Source organism: Natator depressus, chromosome 10 (genome assembly GCF_965152275.1).
Source record: "Natator depressus isolate rNatDep1 chromosome 10, rNatDep2.hap1, whole genome shotgun sequence".
Taxonomy (NCBI): domain Eukaryota; kingdom Metazoa; phylum Chordata; order Testudines; family Cheloniidae; genus Natator; species Natator depressus.
In genome coordinates this window covers 83,847,655-83,872,113 of record NC_134243.1, presented here as the reverse complement: position 1 = coordinate 83,872,113, position 24,459 = coordinate 83,847,655, and the positions used below count along the sequence as shown (strand labels likewise).

Here is a 24,459-nt window from a genome sequence, read left to right as displayed (position 1 = left end):
ACTCCCCAATGAACAGGAATCTTTATACAGCACTGAGCACACTGTCAGCTCTGAATAAAATAACTACTACTACAACATAGGAAATTATTCCTGGATATTTAGAGGCCACTAAGTCTCCTTGGCCCCAAGAACCTCTACTTTCTCGCCCAAACCTTGAACTGCTTTCAAAGCGTTATTTTGTTTTCAATCAATCCTGTCACACTATCAGATATCTAGATCCAGTCTAGTAAAGGAACTGCTGCTTTCCTGTGCTAGCAGAATTCCCTACTGAGGCAGAGCACAACCGAAGATAGAATCACAAAAATTTAGGGGTTGAAGGGACCTCGAGAGCTCACTTAGTCCATGACTATATGCTAAGCCAGTTTTAAGTTCACGTAAAGCATCCCTGACAAATGTTTTTCTCTAACCTGTTTTTAAAAGCTTCCAGTGATGGGGATTCCACAACTCATAGACATTAAGGTCAGAAGGGACCATCGAGTCTGACCTCCTGCACATTGCAGGCCACAAAACCTCACCCACCCACTCCTGTAACAGACCCCTAACCTCTGGCTGAGTTACTAAAGTCCTCAAATCATGGTTTAAGGACTTCAAGTTACAGAGAATTCAGCATTTACGCTAGTTTAAACCTGCAAGTGACCCATGCCCTATGCTGCAGAAAAGGCGAAAAACCCCCAGGGTCTCAGCCAATCCCATGTGGGGGAAAATTCCTTCCCAAGCCCAAATATGGCAATTAATTGGATCTTGCCCACATGCTCAAGGTCTACCAGGCAGATACCTGGGAAAGAATTCTCTGTAATAACTCAGAGCCCTCCCCATCCAGTGTCCCATCTCCAGACGTTGGGGATTTTTTGCTACTGACAGTTGCCGATGTGCCACATGCCATCATAAGAAGCCCCATCCCCTCCATAAAAACTTATCAAGCTCAGACTTAAAGCCAGTTAAGTTTTTTGCCCCCACTGCTCCCTTTGGAAGGTTGTTCCAGAACTTCCCTCTTCTGATGGTTAGAAACCTTCATCTAATTTCGAGCTTAAACTTGTTTATGATCAGTTTATAGCCATTTGTTCCTGTGTCCACATTGGCTCTTAACTTAAATAACTCCTCTCCCTCCCTGGTATTTATCCTTCTGATGTATATACAGAGAGCAATCATATTTCCCCTTAGCCTTCTTTTGGTTAGGCTAAACAAGTCAACCTCCCTAAGTAACTTATTCTGCTGCTTAACTATCCTTATACTTAAAAAGTTTTTCCTACTATCTAACCTTAATCTCCCTTGTTGAAAACTAGGCTAAGTATTTCTTGTCCTACCTTCAGTGGACATGGTGAACAATCACAATCCTCTTTATAACAACCTTTTACATATTTGAAGACTTATCACATTCCCTCCTCAGCCATCTCTTCTTTAAACTAAATAGGACAAGTTCTTTGAACTTTTCCTCACAGGCTAGGTTTTCTATACCTTATTTTTGCTGCTCTCCTCTGGACTCTCTCCAGTTTGTTCACATCTTTCCTAAAGTATGGTGCCCAAAACTGGATACATTACTCCAGCTGAGGCCTCACCAGTGCCAAACAGAGTGAAACAATTCCCTCTCACTTCTTACATACAATACTCTTGTTAATACATCCCAGAACGATATTTGCCTTTTTTACAATCCTGCAGGACTGCTGTCTAGCCAGATATTCCCAATTTTTTATTTATGCATTTGATTTTTCATTCTTAAGTGCAATACTTTGAACTTGTCTTTATTGAATTTCATCTGATTGCGGACCAGTTCTCCAATTTATCAAGGTCACTTTGAATTTTAATTCTTTCCTCTGATGTGTTTGCAACTCCCTCCCATTTTGACATCTGCAAATTTTATAAGCATACTCTCCGCTCCATCAGCCATGGAGGGAATATTAACAAAAATATTGACTAGTACCGGACCAGGACTGAACCATTTCATAGGTAGTCCCAGTCTGACAGTAAACCATTGATAACTACTCTTAGTATGGTCTTCCAACCAGTTGTGCACCCACCTTATGGTAATTTTATCTAAACCATATTTCCCTAATTTGCTCATAAGAATGCCATATGAGACCGCATCAAAAGCAAAGGAGTACTTGTGGCACCTTAGAGACTAACAAATTTATTAGAGCATAAGCTTTCGTGAGCTACAGCTCACTTCATCGGATGCATCCAATGAAGTGAGCTGTAGCTCACGAAAGCTTATGCTCTAATAAATTTGTTAGTCTCTAAGGTGCCACAAGTACTCCTTTGCTTTTTACGGATACAGACTAACACGGCTGCTACTCTGAAACCTGCATCAAAAGCCTTACTAAAATCCAGATATATCATATCTACTGCTCCCCCTTATCCACTTCTATCCCCTTAAACAGATTAAAAGATGGCTAACTGGTAGGTCTCAAAATGTAATTGCAAACTGGGAATCAGACGGGTGTGTTTCTAGAGAGGTCACATAAGGATCAGTTCTTGGTCCTATACTATTTAAGGTTTTATCATATAACACAAGAACCAGGGTCATCCAATGCAATTAACAGGCAGCCAGTTTAAAACAAACTTAAGGAAATATTTCTTCACACAATGCACAGTCAACCTGTGGAACTCATTGCCAGGGAATGTTGTGAAGGCCAAAAATATAACTGGGTTCAAAAAAGAATTAGAGAAGTTAATGGGAAGATAGAAGTCCATCAATAGCTATTAACCAAGATGATGGGGTTGCATCCTTGACCCTCAGAGATTCTCTAAACTGCTGACTGCCACAAGCTGGGACTGGAGACAGGGATAGGTTACTTGATAAATCTGCCCTGTTCTGTTCTGTTCACTCCCTCTGAAGCATCTGGCACTGGCCACTGTCAGAAGACAGGATACTTGCCTAGACTGGCTAGATGACCATTTGTATGTTCATATCAATGACCTGGAAGAAAACATAGAAAAACTGATAACATTTGCAGACAGAGAAATTGGGGGAAATGGTAAATAAGGAAGAGGACAGATCACTCGGTAAACTGGATGCAAGCAAACAATGTGTGTTTTAATCATAGAATATCAAGGTTGGAAGGGACCTCAGAGGTCATCTAGTCCAAGCCCCTGCTCAAAGCAGGACCAGTCCCCAATTTTTGCCCCAGATCCCTAAATAGCCCCCTCAAGGGCTGAACTCACAACCCTGGATTTAGCAGACCAATGCTCAAACCACTGAGCTATCCCTCCCCCCTAATACAGCTAAATGTGAAAGTATACCTTTAGGAACAAAGAGTACAGACCATACCTAAACGATGGGGGACACTATCCTGTGGAAAAGTGACCCTGAAAAAGATTTGGTGTCATGCTAGATAATCAGCCGAATGCCCAGTGCAATGGTGTGGCCAAAAGGACTAATGAGATCATGGGATGCATGAACAGGGGACTCTTGAGTAGGAGTAGAGAGGTTATTTTACCTCTGTATTTGGCACTGATGTGACTGCTGCTGGAATATTATGCCCAGTTCTGGTGTCCAATATTCAAGAGGATGTAGATAAACTGAGAGGGTTCAGAGCTGAGCCACGAGAATGATTAAAGGATTAGAAACATGCCTTATAGTGACTGTTAAGCTAAATAGCCTCAAGGAGTTCAAAGAGAAAATTAAGGGATGACTTTGATTCCAGTCTATAATTGGGAACAGGTATTTAGTGATGAGCTCTTCAATCTAGCAGAGACAGGTATAACATGAACCAGTGTTGGAAGTTGAAGCTAGACAAATTCAAACTGGAAATAACATGTACATTAACAACAAAGGTAATTAACTACTGAAACAGTTTACCAAGGGTCATGGGAGATTCTCCATCACTGACAATTTTCAAAATCAAGTCTGGATGCTTTTCTAAAAGATCTGCTCTAGGAATTATTTTGGGGAAGTTCTGTCGCCTGTGTTATCCAGGTAGTCAAACTAGATGATCACAACAGTCCCTTCTGGCCTTGGAATCTATGCATTTCCATATTCCACCCCCAATCGAATATCCACACACACACACAATCTCACTAAATAATGTGCTTATGGTCTTCATCATACTTTCAAACTCCAAAAGGCTCTTCTCATTTATTGGATTGTTCCATCCTATTATGTGGTCATGTTTTTCACAAAGTCTGGTATTGAAGACACACAAATGTTCAGTGATCTCATTTCATCCAAACTTCCCTCTAACACTTGGACTTCATCTCAACGACTTCTGTTCAGGCATAAGGAAATCTGCCACTTCGGGGATGCCTACATTTCAATTAAAAACCAGGGGCTGGCGCATATCAGCTGACTTGAGCTAGCAGGGCTTGGGCTAAGGGGATATTTAACTGTGGTGTAGATGTCTGGGCTTGGATTGCAGTCCAAACTCTGAGACCCTACCACCTTGCAGGGTCTTAATGCCTGGGCTGCAGCCTGAGCCCACAACACAGTTAAACAGCCCCTTAGCCAGAGTCCTGCTAGCCTCAGTCAGTTGGCACTGGCCAGGCATGTTTTTAATTACAACGTAGGCACACCCTTCCTTGACCTGTCCAACCAGGATCTCATATTCCCAGCAGTTAGTGTGTCCCATGTCACAAAAACTGAAGAAAAGGGGAGAGAGCCAAAAAGAATATAAAGAAGTTGGAAAAGCTATCAGGAAGAAGTTAAAGATGCCATAAAAGGCAACAACAACAAAAGGAAGGAAGATGTAGATAAGTAATTTAGAGAACAGCAACAAAATTAAGGGGCTAAACAGACTGACCAGGAAAGATTCAAATAAATTAGTATATCTTGGCCAATTGAAGACTGATGGACGAAGTGAGAGAGAAGAGGAAGTTATAAAGGTATACAAGTCTTTGAAAACAAAAAGGGAGTGGCACAATTTAGAGTAGTAAGCAGTTATGGGCTGAAGTTAAGCAAGGGAAATTTAAGCTGAATGTCTTAAGACACAAGGTAGGTGAGAGGTAATATATTTTATTGGACCAACTTATAACCTCACATGCGTTGTCTCTCTAATATCCTGGGACCAACATTGCTACAACATAGGAAAATTTGACAGTGATATCTATTACTTTATGTCTAGTTTTTTTAGAGCAGAGCTAAAAAGACTAATCACCTGAACAAACAATCTAGAACAAGCTTTAGGGGACAATCCTGCAGGGGCCACTCATCCTCAGGGGATGGAATTTATCTAGTCCAATATTTTTATGTGTTTCATTGGTCCAGGTCCCAGATTGCCCTATCTGAATCTGCCAAATGATTCACAAACATACCTTCCTGCTGAGCAGTTTAATTTAGCTCAACAGAATTATGCAGCATTGTAAGACCTGCCATGATCACAACAATACACATATTGCTATAATGGATGAACCTACAAAACAAATAGCGGCTCATATACCCAGAAAATCATTGTGAAGGTTTAGATATGGTTAACTTGGCATAACACAATCTTTGCAGAGCTGCATAAAGACAACACACACAGTCACCTATTGATACTCAATGTTTCCAGTTCCTCACTTTCATGATCAATTTCAGAGCGAGAGGCATCCCTCTACTGCAGTAATAGCATAGGAAAAACAATGTATTTAGTTCACAATGGCAAAACTGTTGTGAATACAGTTTCAACAGTAGAAGAAACGTATTGCTAAGTTCAGTGGAAAACGGTGCTGTAAGATGTTGGAATTTCACACCTCTTTGCAGAAGGCACTCTTACCCGCACTGAAATGGCCAAAATCTTGTAAAATTTGCACAAATATGGGGGCAGGGGGAAAGAGGGAGAATCATTAGAGAGTTACTCCATTTCGGAATCAACTACTATCCATTTGTCTCAACTTTGTGCGACTACCTCTCAGACTGTCCATCCTGCAAAGATAACTCCAGAGCCCAAAAAACCTCATTTTTGATTTAACACTGAAATATCAAGATTACCACTACTGCCTTCTAATGAAACTTCCCTTGTATATCTTTTCAAATGAGTGAAATTACTAAGTTTGCTCTTGTATTTTAAATGAAACAATTTTTTTAAAAGGGAAATTTCCTGCAGAATTTAGAGATAGCAACCCAGAGTTCTTGTTTAATGACCTAACAGTGCACTAAGTGAAGTAGTACTCAGTGATATGAATGAGCAGTCAACGGCATTTAAAGAGTTGACGCACACGTATCTAAGGGTATGTCTACACTACACTCCTTATGGTGGCATGTAGAGTACATACACTGTATGCCCCCTAGTACGGATATACACAGCAGTGTAGAAGATGAGGCACTGCTTAGGTGAGTAAGGACATGTCTGAACCCTTAGGGTATGTACCCTACATGGCTCTCTACATGCCCAAAGAGTGCCTCCCCCATCTATGCTTCTATTTTCAGCAATGTAGTGCCCTGCAGCCTCCCCACTGCTGAAGCCTTTCCCCATTGCCCAGAAAGGCTCTGGCAGCAAGGAAAGGCACCACTAGTGGGGAGCTGCTGGAGCATTCCCCCACCACACAGAAAGGGTCTGGCAGTGGGGAAAAGCTCCATCAACTCCCTGCAATAGGGAAAGACTAAGTACATTTTCCAGACCTGAAGAACTCTGTGTAAGCCTGAAAACTTGCCTCTTTCACCAATAGAAGTTGATCCAATAAAAGATAGAGACATAACGTGAGTGAGATAGTAACATCCTGGGACCAACACAGCACAACACTGCATAATTCTTAACTTGTTCTGACCTTATTTTAGCCTCAGATCCTACCCTATTTACATTAATGTTCACTATGTTAGTCGTCCAAATCAACTGCAAATCTTCTTGGTGAAAACTGAAACAAAACAGGCATTTAACACTCTGGCCACTGCTGAATTGTCTGCTACCATCTTTCCCTTCTCATTGAGTAATGCACTTGCTATGTCCCTAGTCTTCCACTTGCTTCTCATGTAATTGTAAGATGTTTTCTTGTTACCCTTTATGTCCCTAGGTAGTTGAATCTTATTTTGTGCTTTGGCGTTTCAAATTTTGTCCCTACATACTTGTGGGGCTTTTTTCATATTCATCCTTCATAATTTGACCGAGTTTCCACTTTTGTGTGATTTTTTTTTTTTAAATAAGTTCAGGTTGTTGAAGATCTCCTGGTTAAGCCATAGCGATCTCTTACCATACTTGTTATCCTTCCTATGCTTTAGGATAGTTTGCTCTTGTGCCCTCAATAATCTCTCTTTAAAAAACTGCCAATTCTTTTTTTCCCTTAGACTTGCTTCCCACGGAATCTTGCCTACCAAATCTCTCAGTTTGCTAAAGTCTAATTTGAAGTCCATTGTCTTTATTTTGCTGGTTTCTCTCCTACCATTCCTTAGAATCATGAACTTGATCATAAAATGATCACTTTCACCAAGCTGCCTTGTATCTTCAAATTCTCAACCAGTGTGACCCTACATGTCAGAATCAAATCTATAACAGCCTCTTCTCTAGTTGTTTTCTCCATGTTCTGGAATAAAAAGTTGTCTCCAATGTTTTCCAAGAACTTGTTGGATAATCTGTGCTCTGCTGTATTATTTTCCCAACTGATATCTGTGTATTTCAAGTCCCCCATCACCACCAAGTCCTGTGCTTTGGACATGATGATTTTGTATTAGTTGTTTTAAAAAGCAAACAAAAACAAAACAAAAAATCCACAACCCTCATCTACTCTTCCTCCTAGTTAGGTGGTCTATAGTAAACCCCTAACACAGGGGTTCTCAAACTGGGGGTCGGGATCCCTCAGGGGGTCACGAGGTTATTACATGAGGGGGTCACGAGCTGTCAGCCTCCACCCCAAACCCCGCTTTGCCTCCAGCATTTATAATAGTGTTATATAAACAAGTGTTTTTAATTTATTTATAAAGGGGGGGTCGTACTCAGAGGCTTGCTATGTGAAAGGGGTCACCAGTACAATAGTTTGAGAACCACTGCCCTAACATGTCACCACTCTTGGTTTTTTACCCCTTTTATCCTTACCCAGAGACTTTCAACAGGTCTGCCTCCCACTTCTATCTTGACAAGGGTAATCAAATAGCCAGTGTGAAAAATAGAGATGGGGAGTAATAGGCACCTGTATAAGACAAAGCCCCAAATATTGTGACTGTCCCTATAAAATCAGGACATCTGGTCACCCTAATCTTGACCTCAGTGCAAATGTAGTCATTGACATGCATGGCAACCCTGCCTCTCATTTTTCCCTGCCTGTCCGTTTTGAACAAGCTGTACCCTTCTACACCAATATTCCAGTCATGTGAATTATCCCATCAAGTCTCTTTGATACCAATTATGTTATAATTATGATTATTCATTAGTATTTCTAGTTCTTCCTGCTTATTATTTATACTCTTTATTCAATGCAGAGACATCTAAGACATTCATTAGATTTCCCTTCCATATTCCCTCATCTCGCCTTTGTTCTCGCTATGATTGCCTATGTTCTCCTGGGATTGTGACTCTTCTCCCAGGTATCCATGTTCTGGACTTACTTGTGGGTTTGTCTCCTGCCCCCATCAAACCTAGTTTAAAGCCTGCCTCACTGGGTTAACCAGTCTGTATCCAAAGATACCCTTGCACTTCCTTGCTAGGTGGACCCTGTTTTGGCTCAGCAGTCCTTCTCAGAACAGAATCCCATGGTTGAGGAAGCTGCAGCCCTCCTGGTGACACCATCCACGTATTCATCTGCAGGACGTGTCTGTCCCTGCCCGGACCGCTACCCTTGATAAGAACTCCACCTGAACCCCCAAATCCTTCTCCCTCACTCCCAGCACCCTGTAGTCACTTCTGATCTGCTCATGGTCATACTTTGCAGTATCATTAGTGCCCACATGGATGAATCTTAGAAGCTTAGGGCTAGACAGGACCACAAGTATCATCTAGTCTAACCCCCAGCCAAGATACAGGATTTGTTGTGTCTAAACCACCCAAGACAGATGGCTATTCAGCATTTTTTTGAAAACCTCCAACAAAGGAGCTTCCATGACTACTCTAGGCAGTTTGTTCTATTCTCCTACTGGTCCTACAGTTAGGAAGTTTTTCCTGAGACTTAATCTAAAACTGCTATCAACAGTTTGAACCCATTGCCTTTTGTCCTGCCTTCTGAGAAAAGAGAAAACAGTTTTTCTCCATTGTGTTTATGGCAGCCTTTCAAGTATTTGAAGACCGCTATCATGTCCTCCCCTTAATCTCCTCTTTTCCAAATTAAACATACCCAGGTCCTTCAGCCTTTGCTCATATGGCTTGCATTCCATCCCTTTGGCCATCTTTGTCACTCACCTCTGTATCTTATCTAGTTTCTCTACATCCTTTCTATACATCAGTGACCATAATTGGACACAGTACTCCAGCTAAGGCCTAAGCAGCGTCAAGTAGAGTGGTATTATCATTTCCCATGACTTGCATGCTATGCGCCTGTTAATGCAACCCAAAACTGTATTTGCTTTTTTTGCAACAGCATTGTATTGCTGACTCATGTGAAGGTTGTGATCCACCACAACTCCCAGATCCTTCTCAGCAGTGCTGCTGCCAAACCAGTTGTCCCCCATTCTGTATCTGTGCATTTGGTTTTTCCTCCCTAAGTGTAGCACCTTTTATTTGTCTTTGCTGAATTTCATTTTTTCGTATGTAGCCCAGTTTGTCAATTTTATCAAGATCCCTCTGAATTTTAGCTCTATCCTCCAAAGTCCTCTCCAGTTGGATTGCTTCCTTAACCTTGTAGGTCTCCATATGCATATTTTCAAGGAGTTCCTGATGTGCCTGGATGCTTTTCAGCTTGGCCACCTCCTCCTGTGGCTCTTCCACCGGATGCCGGGGAGAGCCTACCACTAGGCACCTGCCACACTGCATGATCTCGCCCGCCTGGCTTTCTATGATGGGGAAATAAAGGCCACAGCCTATGCAAATCCATATCAGGACTTGGGTAGAGGCACCCATGGTCAGGTTCTCTGTCTGAACACAGGTGCAGATGGAGGATCCAGGAGCAGTGTTGGTATTGGCGATACAGACTTTCCAAACCATGGTGATTCTATTCTCTCTCTCCTACAAGCCCCCTCACTATCTAGTCTTAGTGGGAGCCTCATCTACCTCAAAGTTACTCCTTTCTTCCCAACAAGAAACTCAACGTGAAAATGCAAAGAGAAGATTATGAAAACAATAAAGAGAGGCCTGGAGATATGATTGCTCTCTATAAATACATCGGAGGGATAAATACCAGGGAGGAAGAGGGAGTTATTTAAGTTAAGCGCCAATGTGGACACAAGAACAAATGGCTATAAACTGACCATCACCAATTTAAGCTTGAAATTAGATGAAGGTTTCTAACCATCAGAGGAGGGAAGTTCTGGAACAGCCTTCCAAAGGTAGTAGTTAGGGTAAAAGGACTAACTGGCTTCTAGACTGAGCTTGATAAGTTTATGAAGGGGATGGAATGATGGGACTGCCTATGATGGCATGTGGTCCATCAGCAACTGCCAGTAGCAAAAATCCCTAAAGGCTGGAGGTGGGACAATGAATGGGGAGGGCTCTGAGTTATTACAGAGAATTCTTTCCCAAGTATCTGCCTGGTGGATCTTGCCCACAAGCTCAAGGTCTAACTGACTGCCATATTTGGGGTCGGGAAGGAATTTTCCACCAGGTCAGATTGGCTGAGTCCCTGGGGTTTTTCGCATTCTCTGGGGCATGGGTCACTTGCAGGTTTAAACTAGTGCAAATGGTGAATTATCTGAAATTTGAAGTCTTTAAATCATAATTTGAGGACTTCAGTAACTCAGCCAGAGGTTAGGGGTCTATTTCAGGAGCGGGCAGGCCACAGGTCAGACTAGGTGATCATGATGGTCCCTTCTGACCTTAAAGTCTATGAGACTCCCACAGGAGTCCCCTCCCTTCCGTGCTTAATTTTTTCACTAGGAACAAAACCACTAAGTCCTAAAAATCCTTGAGCATTTGCCAGTGTGAGAGTGTTCTGAGTTTTCAAGGTTGTGTGGCAGCAGAATCCCAGAATAATGGAGTGAGGGAGCGGTTAGGAAAGAAGGAAATGGGAACCTGCAGAAGTTACCTTAGTGTTGAGGATGGTATCAGCACAACCCAGAAGAGGAAAGAGAAAAAATGCATGTTATGCAAGTAGTATCAAGTCCTGGAGCAGCTCTGCATTTACATATCACTGAAAGACAATATGCCCCTTAGATAGCATGGGATCAGCCCTACTGGGGAAGCTTTGAGAATTACACAAAAAACTGTTCCTCTGCATTACAAACACACATTAGACAGAGAAGAACTACTACATTAAATACACTTACCACTGGATGGACAGGGGGATTGGTCAGCTGCCCTCTCCTCTTCCTGCTCCAGATTACTCGTTTTAAATGGTTTTTCAGGCATATCTGCTGCCTTCTCCAAGGTCATCAGAAGTGGCTGCTGGCTCTCTTGTGGTGTTGCTGGCACTTCATCCCCTCTCTCTAAAGGAGCTGGAGGTGGCTGCTGATCCTTCTGAACTTGTTTCAATTCCAGGTCACCTTCAGCTTGACTCCTATTCCCTGGACTGCCTGGACACTTATTGGTACATGATGCTAATCCTGGGGCAACATCCACCTTTACTTGGGGCAATGAGCCATCCTGCTGTTGCAACGACTCTCCCACAAAAGGCTGAGAGGGAACTTCACTGAGCTTTGGCACATCTTCTGGAGCAGGCTTCAGGGACAGATCCTTCATGCTTTTAACTTCAGCGACCACATTAGAATCTTTAGAGGTTTCTTTTTTCCTGATCTCTGGATCCATCTGTACCAACCCATGGCTCAGGTCACATAGTTTTTCTGAGTTTTTGCCAAAAGCCTCACTGGATTCCACTTCCAGGCCTTCATGTTCCTGTGTTTCCCTTACAAGAATCAGCCCCCGAGACAGAGTTAGAGGGTCAGAGGATCCCTCTTCATTTAGCTGCTTCTCTTCTGCCTGCCTTTCTCCTCCTTGTTCCTCACATAGTCTCTCAGGGACTGCTTCAAATTCAGACGCCTCTCCTGATAACTTTTCCTTGATCTCAGTCAATGCTTCTTGACCCAGAGTGTGTGCTGAAGTCTCAGATTGAACAGACAGAGTTGCAGCTGTCTGACTTCCAGAATCACATGTGAGATCAATGCAAGCCAGCTGTGCTACAGACTCTTCTGCTGCTACACCTTCAGCAACAGGACAAATGGTAGGTTCTCCTGTAGCTCGCTCAGCCTCCCTTTTCAGCTTTTCACAGTTTTCACTGAGCAGGGCTTGGCTGTCCTCACTCAGCCTCAGTTGTACATTGTAACTTTCTGTGGAACAGGGTTTCAGTTCTGAAGCTTGCAGTGTAGAATCCATCTCAACCTGTGTGTTTTCACTGTCTTGGTTGGTTTTCAGAGAGCTTGTGTTGCCTTCTGTCTTTGTGGGCTGGCTGCATTCACTTGCAGAGAGTACTAGCTTACAGGAAAATTCAGGATCTCCTGTGAGGATCTTTGGCAGAGCCTCTGTGGTTTCAGAGACATCTGCTGGCAAGCATGAACTAGGTAAAACTCCACTCTTCTCTTCTCCACTAGGCTTCTCCTCCAGACTCGGAGTTGAAATAAAAATATCCTAAAAAGGATAAAAAATAGAAGAAAAATAAAGAACTCTACAGTTTACATTCTTCTAGCCAGCCTACAGGCTTGGCATCTGATCCATCCATCAGGCACCCAAACAGCACACAAGCAGTCCTATCTCCTAGTAAGGGACCTTGGTTCAGGGACACAGAAAATTCATCCAGAAACTCAAGTTTTAAAGTAGCAGCCGTGTTAGTCTGTATCCGCAAAAAGAACAGGAGTACTTGTGGCACCTTAGAGACTAACATCCGATGAAGTGGGCTGTAGCCCATGAAAGCTTACGCTCTAATAAATTTGTTAGTCTCTAAGGTGCCACAAGCACTCCTGTTCAAGTTTTAAGGGGACTATTTTCCACTTATCTGAGCAATAACTGCCCTTCTGCTGTGAAGGGAAGTGACCATCATTCATCATCATCTCAAAAGAGATAACTGTGCGGTCAGAGGTGCGATGATGGATACCTCTTTGATCTCACATGACACACCCCCCAGCATAAACACAGGGAAGGAAGAAACGTGCTATGTTGTCAGCCAGGTGCTAGGAAGCTATGCAAAGTGCTCTATTAGGTTTTTCTACAGCAGCAACCAGCCACAATATCAGAGCACCAAAGTCACCTTTTCCTCAGGAAGAGACGTTATTAACTGGTGTGTCTTGGTTAAATTCTCCCAATAAAACCTTAAACCCCACCCCCACCTACTCTTAGGTGGATGAAAAGAAGTCTTCTTAAGTCATAAAAAAGCCACACGAGTCCACTATTCAAAAAGGATACCTCACTTCCTGTAGCAAAAGGTGCAAGGGAAAGACCAAAATGACATTAGACAGGAAATTCTTAAAGGAAAACTGCAATGATTAGTTACAGGCCTTAAAAGACTACGTTTTAATTGCAGTACTACAAAATATCAGTGCTTCACTCTCTCCATAATCAAGAGTGGTGCTAGGGTCTCACACAGCCCCCATTTTACTGACATATCCCAGCAGAAGACTAGCCTGAGGATGTAGTTTGAGACATAGGATATGCAAATCAGAATCAGAAAGACTTCCAAAGACATTGTAAAGAGAATCTCACGTGTTTCCTAGGACAGACTAAAAGACAGGCACCAAGAATAAATCAGATAAGAGTCTCTTAAATCACATTGCAGTTTTCTTCCAAGAATACAGTGGTACATGGTGGGTGTAACAGAATACCATAGAATGACTAGTGGGGATGAGAAAGATCTCTATAGCCAACTAAGCAGGAGAACCCCACACATCAGGGTACAGAGAATGAGCCAGAAACCAATCCCCTACAATCAACCATGTACCAAAACTTAAGGGAACATGGTACAGGAAGAAACTAAGGGGGGAAATTCCACTTCAATACCCACATGGGAAAACTCTGGTTGTGATGGTATAGGGAAGGATCCAGGAACAAAGGCTGGGGCACTCTGGGATACAGGAGTTGAAACCTGTGGTAGTACATGAGGTTCTGGTGGGACAGGTGGACTGCCAGTGTCCACTGGCTCATCTCCTTTCTGCTTCTCCTGTAGAAGGTCTCCTCCTTCTGCTGGAGCAGATATATCCATCTGCTCATCTGATTTAAAAGACGGAATTTAAAAAGTTAGTTATAGCTGAAAGCAACACCGTAAAATTAATGGTTAACATATTCCATTAGAAGATCCTGTTTAGCTGCTGATAGCTTTGCCAAACTAACGGTTTGTGTTGAAATTTTTCATATGAGGTATCTGTCTCAAGCTGAATTCTTTTGGGAAGAATCAGCAAAAGTGGTTCAGCCATTTCCTAGGACTAGGTTAGGAAACAATATGTTTTGCCCATGTTAAAAAATTCATGCAACCATTTTGTTAGAGAAATTCTACCACATCTCTGTTTTGAATAGGGACTTGAAATTTGCCAGAGGGTTTGCCCTGGTATCGGGGATGTGCGTTTTGCCATCTCTGTGAAAATAAACCTAAATGTACCCATGTTATAACCCCCTGGTGGAAAATAAAATAAAATCTGTTTTGCACATGCTCAGTAGAGGTTGTTCCGAGTCTGGCAGCATTATTCTCCCACACTGAGCATGCTCCATCACCACCCAGCTCCTAAATGTCAATTGAACCATGCATGCACTGTACCACAGAGCAACTGAGCACACTATTTCAGGGCTGTGCAGAATTTTTCCTGCAATTGCTCCTCCCAGCAACTGGGGTCTGCTGTGGCACTGGGCACCAAAACGGAGCAGGGAAAGTGTCTTGTGTGTTCTCTCGGATTTCAAGCCAAAAGGCACCATTATGACCATCTACTCTGACCTCTGGTATAACAGAGGCCAGAGAATTGCACTTATTGATTCTCGCATCCAGCCCATAACTTCTGGTTGGGCTACAGCAGATCTTTTAAAAAAGAGACATACAATCTTGATCTAAAGACTCCAAGTCCAGGAGAACCCACCGCGGCCCTGGGGAAATTGTTCCAAGGGTTAAATTACAGTACCCCCCCCCCCAAAAAAAAGAAAAAAAAAGTCCCTTTTTTCTAGTCTGAATTTATCTAGCTTCAGTTTCCAGCCACAGGATTTTTAAGATCTACTGTAGGTACTTTTACGGTCCCCATTATCCTAATATCCAAGCACCTAAAAATTTAAACGTAATTATTCTCCCACACAGCTGTTGTGCAGTAAGGAAGTGTTATCCCCATTTTACATATGGGGAACTGAGGGAGAGAGAGACTAAGGGTAAAATTTTCAAAAATCTCTAAGTGCCATTTTCAAAAGGACTTGGCATCTAAATCTTACTGAGTCAACTGGATTTAGGCTCCTGCATACCTATGCCATTTTCAAAAGTGACTTAGGCATTTTTTGAAAATTTTACCCAAGATGACTTGCTCAGAGCAGAGAATAAACCCAGATCCCCCAAGTCCTAGGCTAGCACCATGACCATTAGATCATCCTTCTTTTCAGTGTCTTCTATTAGCACCCAGGCAGCACCGAGGAGAAAGCAGGAAGCAATGAAAAAATGTGAAGGAGTAGGGAGAGGGGGGCAAAGAAACAGGGATAGATGGATCCAACCATTAGAGAATATTTCCTTCCAGGGCCTGGAAATGAATCCAGGATTCCAGAGACAAAACAATCTTCTGCTGTCAAGCAAATAGGCATGAACTCACCGGCAAAACACGTCTTCTCCCTCTTCCAGTGGATTGTCTACATGGAGGATAACAGCCTACTGCTGCTACCAGTTATTCATTCAGTTAGCTCAAGTTGTAGAGGTCTGTGTTGTGGAGCTAAAGATCCCAACCCTGCTAACAACCTATATGGGGATCAATATTGATCTGTATGATTGAATTTGTGCATTTTTCAGTTGTCTTTGAAAAAAATAAAACAAAACAAAACATACACGCACCCCCCTTGGGAAATTGCATTAAAAATGTTTAGGGCCCTACCAAATTCACGGTAATGAAAAACACGTCATGGACCACGAAATCTGGTCTCTCCCCGTGAAATCTGGTCTTTTGTAGGCTTTTACTCTATACTATAGAGATTTCATGGGGGAAGATCAGTGTTTATCAAATTGGGGGTCCGGATCCAAAAGGTAGTTGCAGGAGGAGAGTCACAAGATTATTTGAGGGAGAGGTGGGTCACGGTATTGCCACTCTTACTTCTGCGCTGACTTCAGAACTGGGCTGCCAGAGAGAGCGGTGGCGGCTGTTGGCCGGGCGCCCAGCTCTGAAGGCAACGCCCCATCAGCAGCAGCGCAGAAGTAAGGGCAGCAGTACCACAACCTCCCCTACAATAACCTTGTGACTCCCCGCAACTCCTTTTTGGGTCAGAACCCCTTCAATTACAGCACTGTGAAATTTCAGGTTTAAATAGCTGAAATCATAAAATTTATTATTTTTAAAATCCTATGATCGTGAAATTGACCGAAATGGACTGTGAATTTGGTAGGGCCCTAAAAAATGTTAAAAGAACACTAAGGTAGCAAAGTCATGTACTCAGAAGTTAGGAAGTGTAAGATTAGGGTTGCCTCTGCAAACATAATTCAGCCCCTTCTGTGGCTCCATGATGATAATACGGACTTTAATCACATACTATATTTCCACAGAACCTGTCTCCTTCAGTGCACAAGCTGGATGGTGCTTAAGGAATGAAACAGGGTTGTGTAACAAATGAGGATGTTTTCTATAGGTTCCCTGCTTCTTTGGAAGGTGTGTGGTGAACAAAGAGGGGATTGCAGGAAGAATAAAGACTGTCTCATGGTATGATGGCATATACAAACCATATACCAGGCAACAAGGGGCTCAGGAGCTGCTCTGAGCTCAGCACAGACTGGAGAAGTTAAAAGGAGCAGAACAGCTCACCTGTGGGCAGGCCAGGGAAGAGAGAGGACCTACACCTTGCAGCTCCTGAGGGAAAGCAGGATATCTCCCATCCACAGCTGCTTGAAGGTTCCCCCCCGAGGGAAGGGAGGACCTACTTTTTATCAACTCTGAGAGGGAGGCATTTCCCTCTCTCACATACTAACCCAGCTTGTGTGTATTGATTCTGTGTTTTGTTTATAGACTGCCCCTGAAAGGAAGAGAGACTTAGAACTGACCAGAGGGCCAAGGCATGAGAGGAATCAGCTGATGTCCCAAAAGGGAGAAAGCTGCCATGCCCAGACACAAGGAGGTGCCATGCAGTGAACTGACCCCCTTCACGCTTTCCTGTACAGACTGTGAACAACAGAGGGATGATAGGAAGTGGCCCAGGGAAGGCAGCCTTAAGGCATTCCTGGGCATTAGACGCTTTTGTTGCCCTTACAGAGCCCTGGGCTGGAGTGGGAAGGCCTAGCTCCCCTACCAAAAACCCCTCTGCAAGTCAAAGGCCTAAGCCCCTGACCACTAGGCAATGCTCCCCACGAGTGAATCATAGAATATCAGGGTTGGAAGGGGCCTCAGGAGGTCATCTAGTCCAACCCCCTGCTCAAAGCAGGAACAATCCCCAATTAAATCATCCCGGCCAGGGCTTTGTCAAGCCTGACCTTAAAAACTTCCAAGGAAGGAGATTCTACCACCTCCCTAGGTAACGCATTCCAGTGTTTCACCACCCTCCTAGTGAAAAAGTTTTTCCTAATATCCAACCTAAACCTCCCCCACTGCAACTTGAGACCATTACTCCTTGTCCTGTCATCTTCTACCACTGAGAGTAGTCTAGAACCATCCTCTTTGGAACCACCTCTCAGGTAGCTGAAAGCAGCTATCAAATCCCCCCTCATTCTTCTCTTCTGCAGACTAAACAATCCCAGTTCCCTCAGCCTCTCCTCATAAGTCATGTGTTCCAGTCCCCTAATCATTTTTGTTGCCCTTCGCTGGACTCTCTCCAATTTTTCCACATCCTTCTTGTAGTGTGGGGCCCAAAACTGTAGGACACAGTACTCCAGATGAGGCCTCACCAATATCGAATAGAGGGGAACGATCACGTCCCTCAATCTGCTGGCTATGCCCCTACTTATACATCCCAAAATGCCATTGGCCTTCTTGGCAACAAGGGCTCACTGTTGACTCATATCCAGCTTCTTGTCCACTGTCACCCCTAGGTCCTTTTCCGCAGAACTGCTGCCTAGCCTTTCGGTCCCTAGTCTGTAGCGGTGCATTGGATTCTTTCGTCCTAAGTGCAGGACCCTGCACTTATCCTTGTTGAACCTCAGATTTCTTTTGGCCCAATCCTCCAATTTGTCTAGATCCCTCTGTATCCTATCCTATCCCTACCTGCCACCGTATCTACCACTCCTCCTAGTTTAGTATCATCCGCAAATTTGCCGAGAGTGCAATCCACACCATCCTCCAGATCATTTATAAAGATATTGAACAAAACCAGCCCCAAGACCGACCCTTGGGGCACTCCACTTGATAGCGGCTGCCAACTAGACATGGAGCCATTGATCACTACCCGTTGAGCCCAACAATCTAGCCAACTTTCTACCCACCTTATAGTGCATTCCTCCAGCCCATACTTCTTTAACTTGCTGACAAGAATACTGTGGGAGACTGTGTCAAAAGCTTTGCTAAAGTCAAGAAACAATACATCCACTGCTTTCCCTTCATCCACAGAACCAGTAACCTCATCATAGAAGGCGATTAGATTAGTCAGGCATGACCTTCCCTTGGTGAATCCATGCTGACTGTTCCTGATCACTTTCCTCTCGTGTAAGTGCTTCAGGATTGATTCCTTGAGGACCTGCTCCATGATTTTTCCGGGGACTGAGGTGAGGCTGACTGGCCTGTAGTTCCCAGGATCCTCCTTCTTCCCTTTTTTAAAGATGGGCACTACATTAGCCTTTTTCCAGTCGTCACTTCCAGAGTGAAGACCACCACAAATGGTTAAGGCCTTAGAATGCCATCCTAGAGAACTGGATTCTACCTCTGCCTTTTCCACAAAGCTCCTACAAGATGCTGAGCAAATCACTGAAATCAATCTTTCCACCAGTGGTCACTAATTGTGTGTTCCTAATTTTCTGGGAGCCTAGCTTGACACACCTGGGGCCACATTTGCAAAAGTGCTGAGCTTTTCAACTGTACGTGAAATCCAAGGGGTTCTGTGCTTTGAATATGAAAGGTGCTAAAAAATGCTAAGTACTATTAAAAAAAAAATCAAGCTTTAAGAGTCTCAAGTTGGGCACTCAGAATTAGTGAACACTTGATAACTTTGGTTTTAACGTCACTTTCTTGGTTCTTAATCTGTAAGATAGGGATAATACCACCTGACTTTGCATGGGTACTGGTAAGAGAATCATCTGAAAATAATGTCTGAAGCCCCCAGATGCTACAATGAATACACCATAGCAACACCCATGAGGAAATTAATAATTTTCTATTCAGTGCAGGGTTTGGATAGCGTATGTTTTAATAAGGCCTGGAGTCACACTTTGAATGAGAAAGATAAGAAAAATATCAAGTATCGGGGGGGTAAAGAAAAATATCGAATAGCTACCCATTCATTGAGCACTGTCCTTTCCGTGCACTGAATGAGGCAGGGGTCCTGTGGAAACAGTAGTATGTGATTATAAAATTAAAGACGGTATTATAATGCACAAGGGGTCTGAATTAAGGTACAGTGATTCTTTAATGTAGTTGTCGGCTCCCCGCCCCTCCACATATATTTATACATAAGATAAGAGGGATTCCTGCTGCCCTGCAGTACCTATCCTGTTGCATGAATGCCTTTCCTCCAAGGAAGCACAATGGCAACTGGCCCTCGGCATCCCGTGTTCAGTGCATCCCCACCTTACCAAGAGAGAAGGGGGAAACTAGCTGATGATGCCCTACTCTTCATGTACTATCACCTTCTCCCAAAGGTACAGGGAAAGCCAATGCGGGAGTGGCTCATTGCATGTGCACTTAAGGAATCAATCAAGTTTGAAGACTCTGGAGGAAGAGCTGTATAGGGGGAGAAGGAGAGGCGCTTGTTATGCAGATTACCATATGGACATGATTCTAAGCAGTGTTTGGAGGAAGCTAGACACACAGGCTGGAGGAGTAGGTACAGGGAAAAGCCAAAACCAGATCAGTATTCACAGAAGTTTTACCTTTTGTTTCTTCCTGTTCTGTGGGACTGCTGGGGATGATAAGAGGATGGGATCTAAAGGCATCAGGAGAAGGAGTAATTAGGCCTGAAGAATAACTGCAGAGGAATAAATAAATAAATAAAAATAAAAAATAAAATCACAGATCACTTAATGCTTTAGTTATTTCTCTTACTCCACAAGAGTAGCTCCTGCCTTTCACAACGGGAGCCTGCTTCACCAGCTAACACAATCAAGCCAATGAGCCTAAATCCCTCAAATGACTGCAGAGGAGTACAGGCAGGGGACCCGCAGCTCAGTTTCCATGTAGCAACAGTCTACAGATCACAACAAAGCCCAAAAGCAGGGAGAATCCTACGTAGTCAGACTGCAGTTAAAATAACTTGACAAATGTGAAAACAAGCATTGTACTGACATACAGAAAAAAAAAAACTGTCAAGAATGGAGGAGACATCTAATTCAGTATCTTGTCTCAGATAATTGCCAATATTGGATACTTCTGGGGAAAAGTGCAAGGAACTCTGGGGTAGAAAGTTATGCAATAACGTCCTTCGCTTAAGAAGAAACCTACCCAGAGAGGAAGTTAGTGGTTGACTTATGCTCTGAAGCATGTTCCCTTATTTATCATCTCAGGTATTTATCTGCTCCACATTATCGAAGTACCTGAATGCCTCACAATGTTTAATAAATTTACCCTCACAGTGATAGGGAAATGCTGTTATACCATTGTACAGATGGGGAACAGACACAGACAGGCTAAATGAGTTGCCCAAGGCCATACAGGAAGTCTGTGGTGGAGCAGGCACTTGAACCCAAGCCTCTCAAGTCCATTGTACCGTTTTTATTCTACCTAATGAAGCTGTGCATTACTCCTCATGTTAGTGCGTAGTCTGATTTTTACTAAGATCTTGCCTTAAGATAGCACTGAAGTCAATGAGTTTTACAGATTAGTTATACATTGTACACAAATTTCCTCTCAACAGCTTTAAACTGCTGTCTTTAACTATGTCCCCTTGTTTCTTCTATTATGAGAAGAGATAAACGGGAATCATTCATACCACTCATTGTTTTGTACTCCATCCTCGTGATAGAAGGATACCAGTTCTGAACTGTAGCCCAGGAAAACATGATAGAGGTGTGCAGGGGAAAGAAAAAAGCCATATTGGAGATAGTCAGGGATGGAATTTGAAGAGAGGAACTCCAGACAGCAGCTGTAAACAGTCTGTTCAATTAATTTAGACGTGAAGGGGAGAAAAGAGATGGGGCAGTCGCTGCAGGACTACATGGGGGTCAACCATGTGGAGGTTTTTTTGTTCTAAAGGTGGGAGAGACTAAAGCAGCTTGTACAGTAGAAGGAGAAGAGAGACAGATTAATAAGGACAAAGGGTGAAGAGAAGAATGGGTGAAAGGGAGATTAGTACCTGGGTGGGGTTACGAGGGTAGGCTGAAGGGTTAGAGGACAACACCAGAGGATGAAAAGCTCCTGCATTAGTGACAGGGGCAATGGGGAAAGTGGTGGGGAGGAAGGGAAGGCTTAGAAGTCATATCAAAATTTGGCAGTTTTGTCGGGGGGGGGGGGGAGAGAATCAGTAAAGCTCCTGTGTCGAGTGAAGTGGGGCTGGGGAGAGGTTTGAGAAAGGAGTCAAAGGTGGTGAACAGGTGAGTGGGACTGCGCACACGGGAATCTGAGTAGAGAAGCAGAGGGCCTGGCTAGGATGGTAGCAGAATTGAAGGAGGAGAGAACAGTAGTGGAGAAAGTGACCATGCTCACTGAACTATTACCAGATGTTCTGCTGTGAGAATGTGGCAGTGGAGGACGCAGATGATGGGGAAGAGCTAGGGTGGGCCTTGTGATGGGAGAGAGGGGCAAAGAAGTCAAGTGTGGAGGGGAGTGTAGAATGCAGAGAATCGACAACCATGTCATGGGAAGAGACAACAGGGAGGAGCAAGCTGAGAGTGGAAGAGAAGTCACTAACACTGATGGTCTGGAAGTCTCAGAAGCATAAGATGGTGGGCAGCAGGCAAGAGGCAGATATCCTATCTTGAGAGAGACCAGGTGATTGGCAGAGTGGGGGACTCAGTGATGAAGAGGAGATTAGTGCTTGGTGAAGATATGAATGGCTATCCTAGGGAATGGGAGAGTTGATCCAGTTTGCAGGTCAAAAGAAGCAATCTGTTCTATCCTTTACCAGAAGAGTTATCTTTGTATCATCAGCAGAGGACTTTGTCTGACCACAGTCATCTTTAGTACCAGTCAACTTCCACCCAGTTTCTCCTAATTTAAACTATACGCCTCCACCCTTGCCACAGAAAATTAACAAGGTGTTTTTGCATCAGAAGTATGGCTCCTCTGAATAAAATGGAGCCATTTCCTTTTGTGTAGGCACTCCTTTCCCCAAATAGCTCCTCAATGCCTAACAAGTTTTAAACCCTCTTCTTTACATCACCCTCTTCTCAGCTGTAGGTAGACGCTCTGAAGTATCCCCGTTCAGTCAGCTTTGCACTGAAGTTTATTTCAGAGACAGCTAGCAAGGAGATCCTGAAGTGTGCATGGAGCTGGGGACACCTTCCCCAAGAAAGCTATTGGGAGTTCAGGAAAACTGATGGAAGATAAAGTAACGTAGCTTAATTTTTTAGTTATCACTTTGAAGGCTAAAACCAAACCGATTTTACAACTCCTCTACATCCTGCAACTTGGCATAACCTGAATAGAACCAAAAGGCAAAAAAGAGTATAATTCTCTCCCAAGCAGCATGAAGTCCCCACTCCTCTAACAGAAAACCCTGTAAGATCCCCTATTTTCCTTGAGGAAGGCTGAAAGGTTACCACTGAGCACAGTGTCTCCCCCCCCCCCATGGAAACCCATGTGAAAAGCCAGAATTATATCTTATTAGCTATTAAGCTTCAAAGACTTCAGTTTGCAGAAAACCACAATTACAATGTAATCCATGTTGGAAGATTTAACCCCACCTGCTGTGCTGGGCTGTTTGTCTCAGTGACTTTCATCCCATGCATGACAAGTGCATATTAGAGGTGTTGGTTGTGTGTTGTGGGGTTGTGTTGTTGTTTTGTTTTTTTTGCTTACGTGGAAAGACTCTCCTGACCAAGGGACCCCTGCACAGAGAGATGCAGGAGTTGCAGAGTGCCAGCAGGGGTGCACGCCACGGAACCTCCCACTTCCACCCTGGTTATGGTACAGTCACTCTCTGAAGCTATTTGGAGCAAGAGGAAACAGACTGGATTATTATAAAGCAAGTTATCCAGATAAAATCATGAGTGATGATTTTCACTTCTGCAAAGTTACCTCCCAGTTTGACAAAGACCAATATTCTCAGTGAGACAAAAATGGATTTTGGAACCACAGGTCCAAGGCACATGAAATGCAAGCGTCATATCCCTAAAAGGTAAAAGGCTTGTTACTGGCTGGCAAAAGTGGCCTGCTCTCTCATACTGGATTATAAGTGTTTACACTAAAGAATTGTAGGAAAAAATTCTCAATGGTTCCAACACCAGTTCAGCCAAATCAATGTTAGAATTGGTGGGAGCACTAGTATAGACAAGGCTCTGGCAACAACAAAGAAGAAAACTCACTGCTTTTACTGTTTTCGTTAGATAACCTTCTGGATGTAAAATCTACTTAACAAAGTTATATCAATTTAACTAAAGCTGTTTAAAAATCACACCTGTTAGTTAAACCAGTGCAATTTTGTTTTGACCCGGCCTTTAAACCACGATCAAGTCATCTTTTTAAACTTCCTTTTCAATAAACTAAGTAGAATGTCTTAAGTCTCTCATGGTAAGGCATGTTTTACAGACCTCAATTCATTTTTGTGACTCTTTTCTGAAACCTCTTCAATTTTTCAATATCCTTTTGTAGCGTGGATACAAGAAGGGGACACAATATTCCAGTATCAGAGTAACAGCCGTGTTAGTCTGTATTCGCAAAAAGAAAAAAAGTGAGCTGTAGCTCACGAAAGCTTATGCTCAAATAAATGGGTTAGTCTCTAAGGTGCCACAAGTCCTCCTTTTCTTTTTGCGAGTATTCCAGTAGTGGTCTTATAAGTGCTACATATACACAACCTCCCTATTCCTCCTCTGTATATTCCTGTTCATACAGCCAAGTTTTGCTAAACTTACTGAAAAGCAAGTGTAACTGAAATATGGTAAAAAATTATTCTGGCTGCTGGAGCCTTTACACGAGCACTTGTACTAATTATAATGCCAGTTCAGCTGAACCAATAGGAATTTTTGGGGTAAGTTTCCCCAACATGGACAAGGCTTAAAATACGTGCCCATGCTTTTTCTAGCATCACAAAAACAATTAGCAGTTTTACTGCCATGCTTTTTTTTTTTTGGGGGGGGGGGGGGGGGGAGCATGTAGGGAAA

The 24,459-nt window shown here is 43.3% G+C and overlaps 1 protein-coding gene across 4 annotated transcripts in view; it reads right to left on the bottom strand.

Annotated features, from left to right (window-relative positions):
- The window catches only part of TP53BP1 (tumor protein p53 binding protein 1), a 74,049-nt gene that overhangs the window by 39,515 nt on the left and 10,075 nt on the right, over nt 1-24,459 (bottom strand). For 3 of the 4 annotated variants that reach the window (XM_074966737.1, XM_074966736.1, XM_074966734.1), the window contains 4 exons: nt 23,159-23,285; nt 20,077-20,171; nt 13,909-14,114; nt 11,249-12,542 (listed from right to left, as the gene is read on the bottom strand). In XM_074966737.1, coding sequence (XP_074822838.1) covers nt 11,249-12,542; nt 13,909-14,114; nt 20,077-20,171; nt 23,159-23,285 — 1,722 coding nt within the window. The remainder of the gene's footprint in view (nt 1-11,248; nt 12,543-13,908; nt 14,115-20,076; nt 20,172-23,158; nt 23,286-24,459) is intronic. The other variant, XM_074966735.1, reaches the window with a different exon arrangement.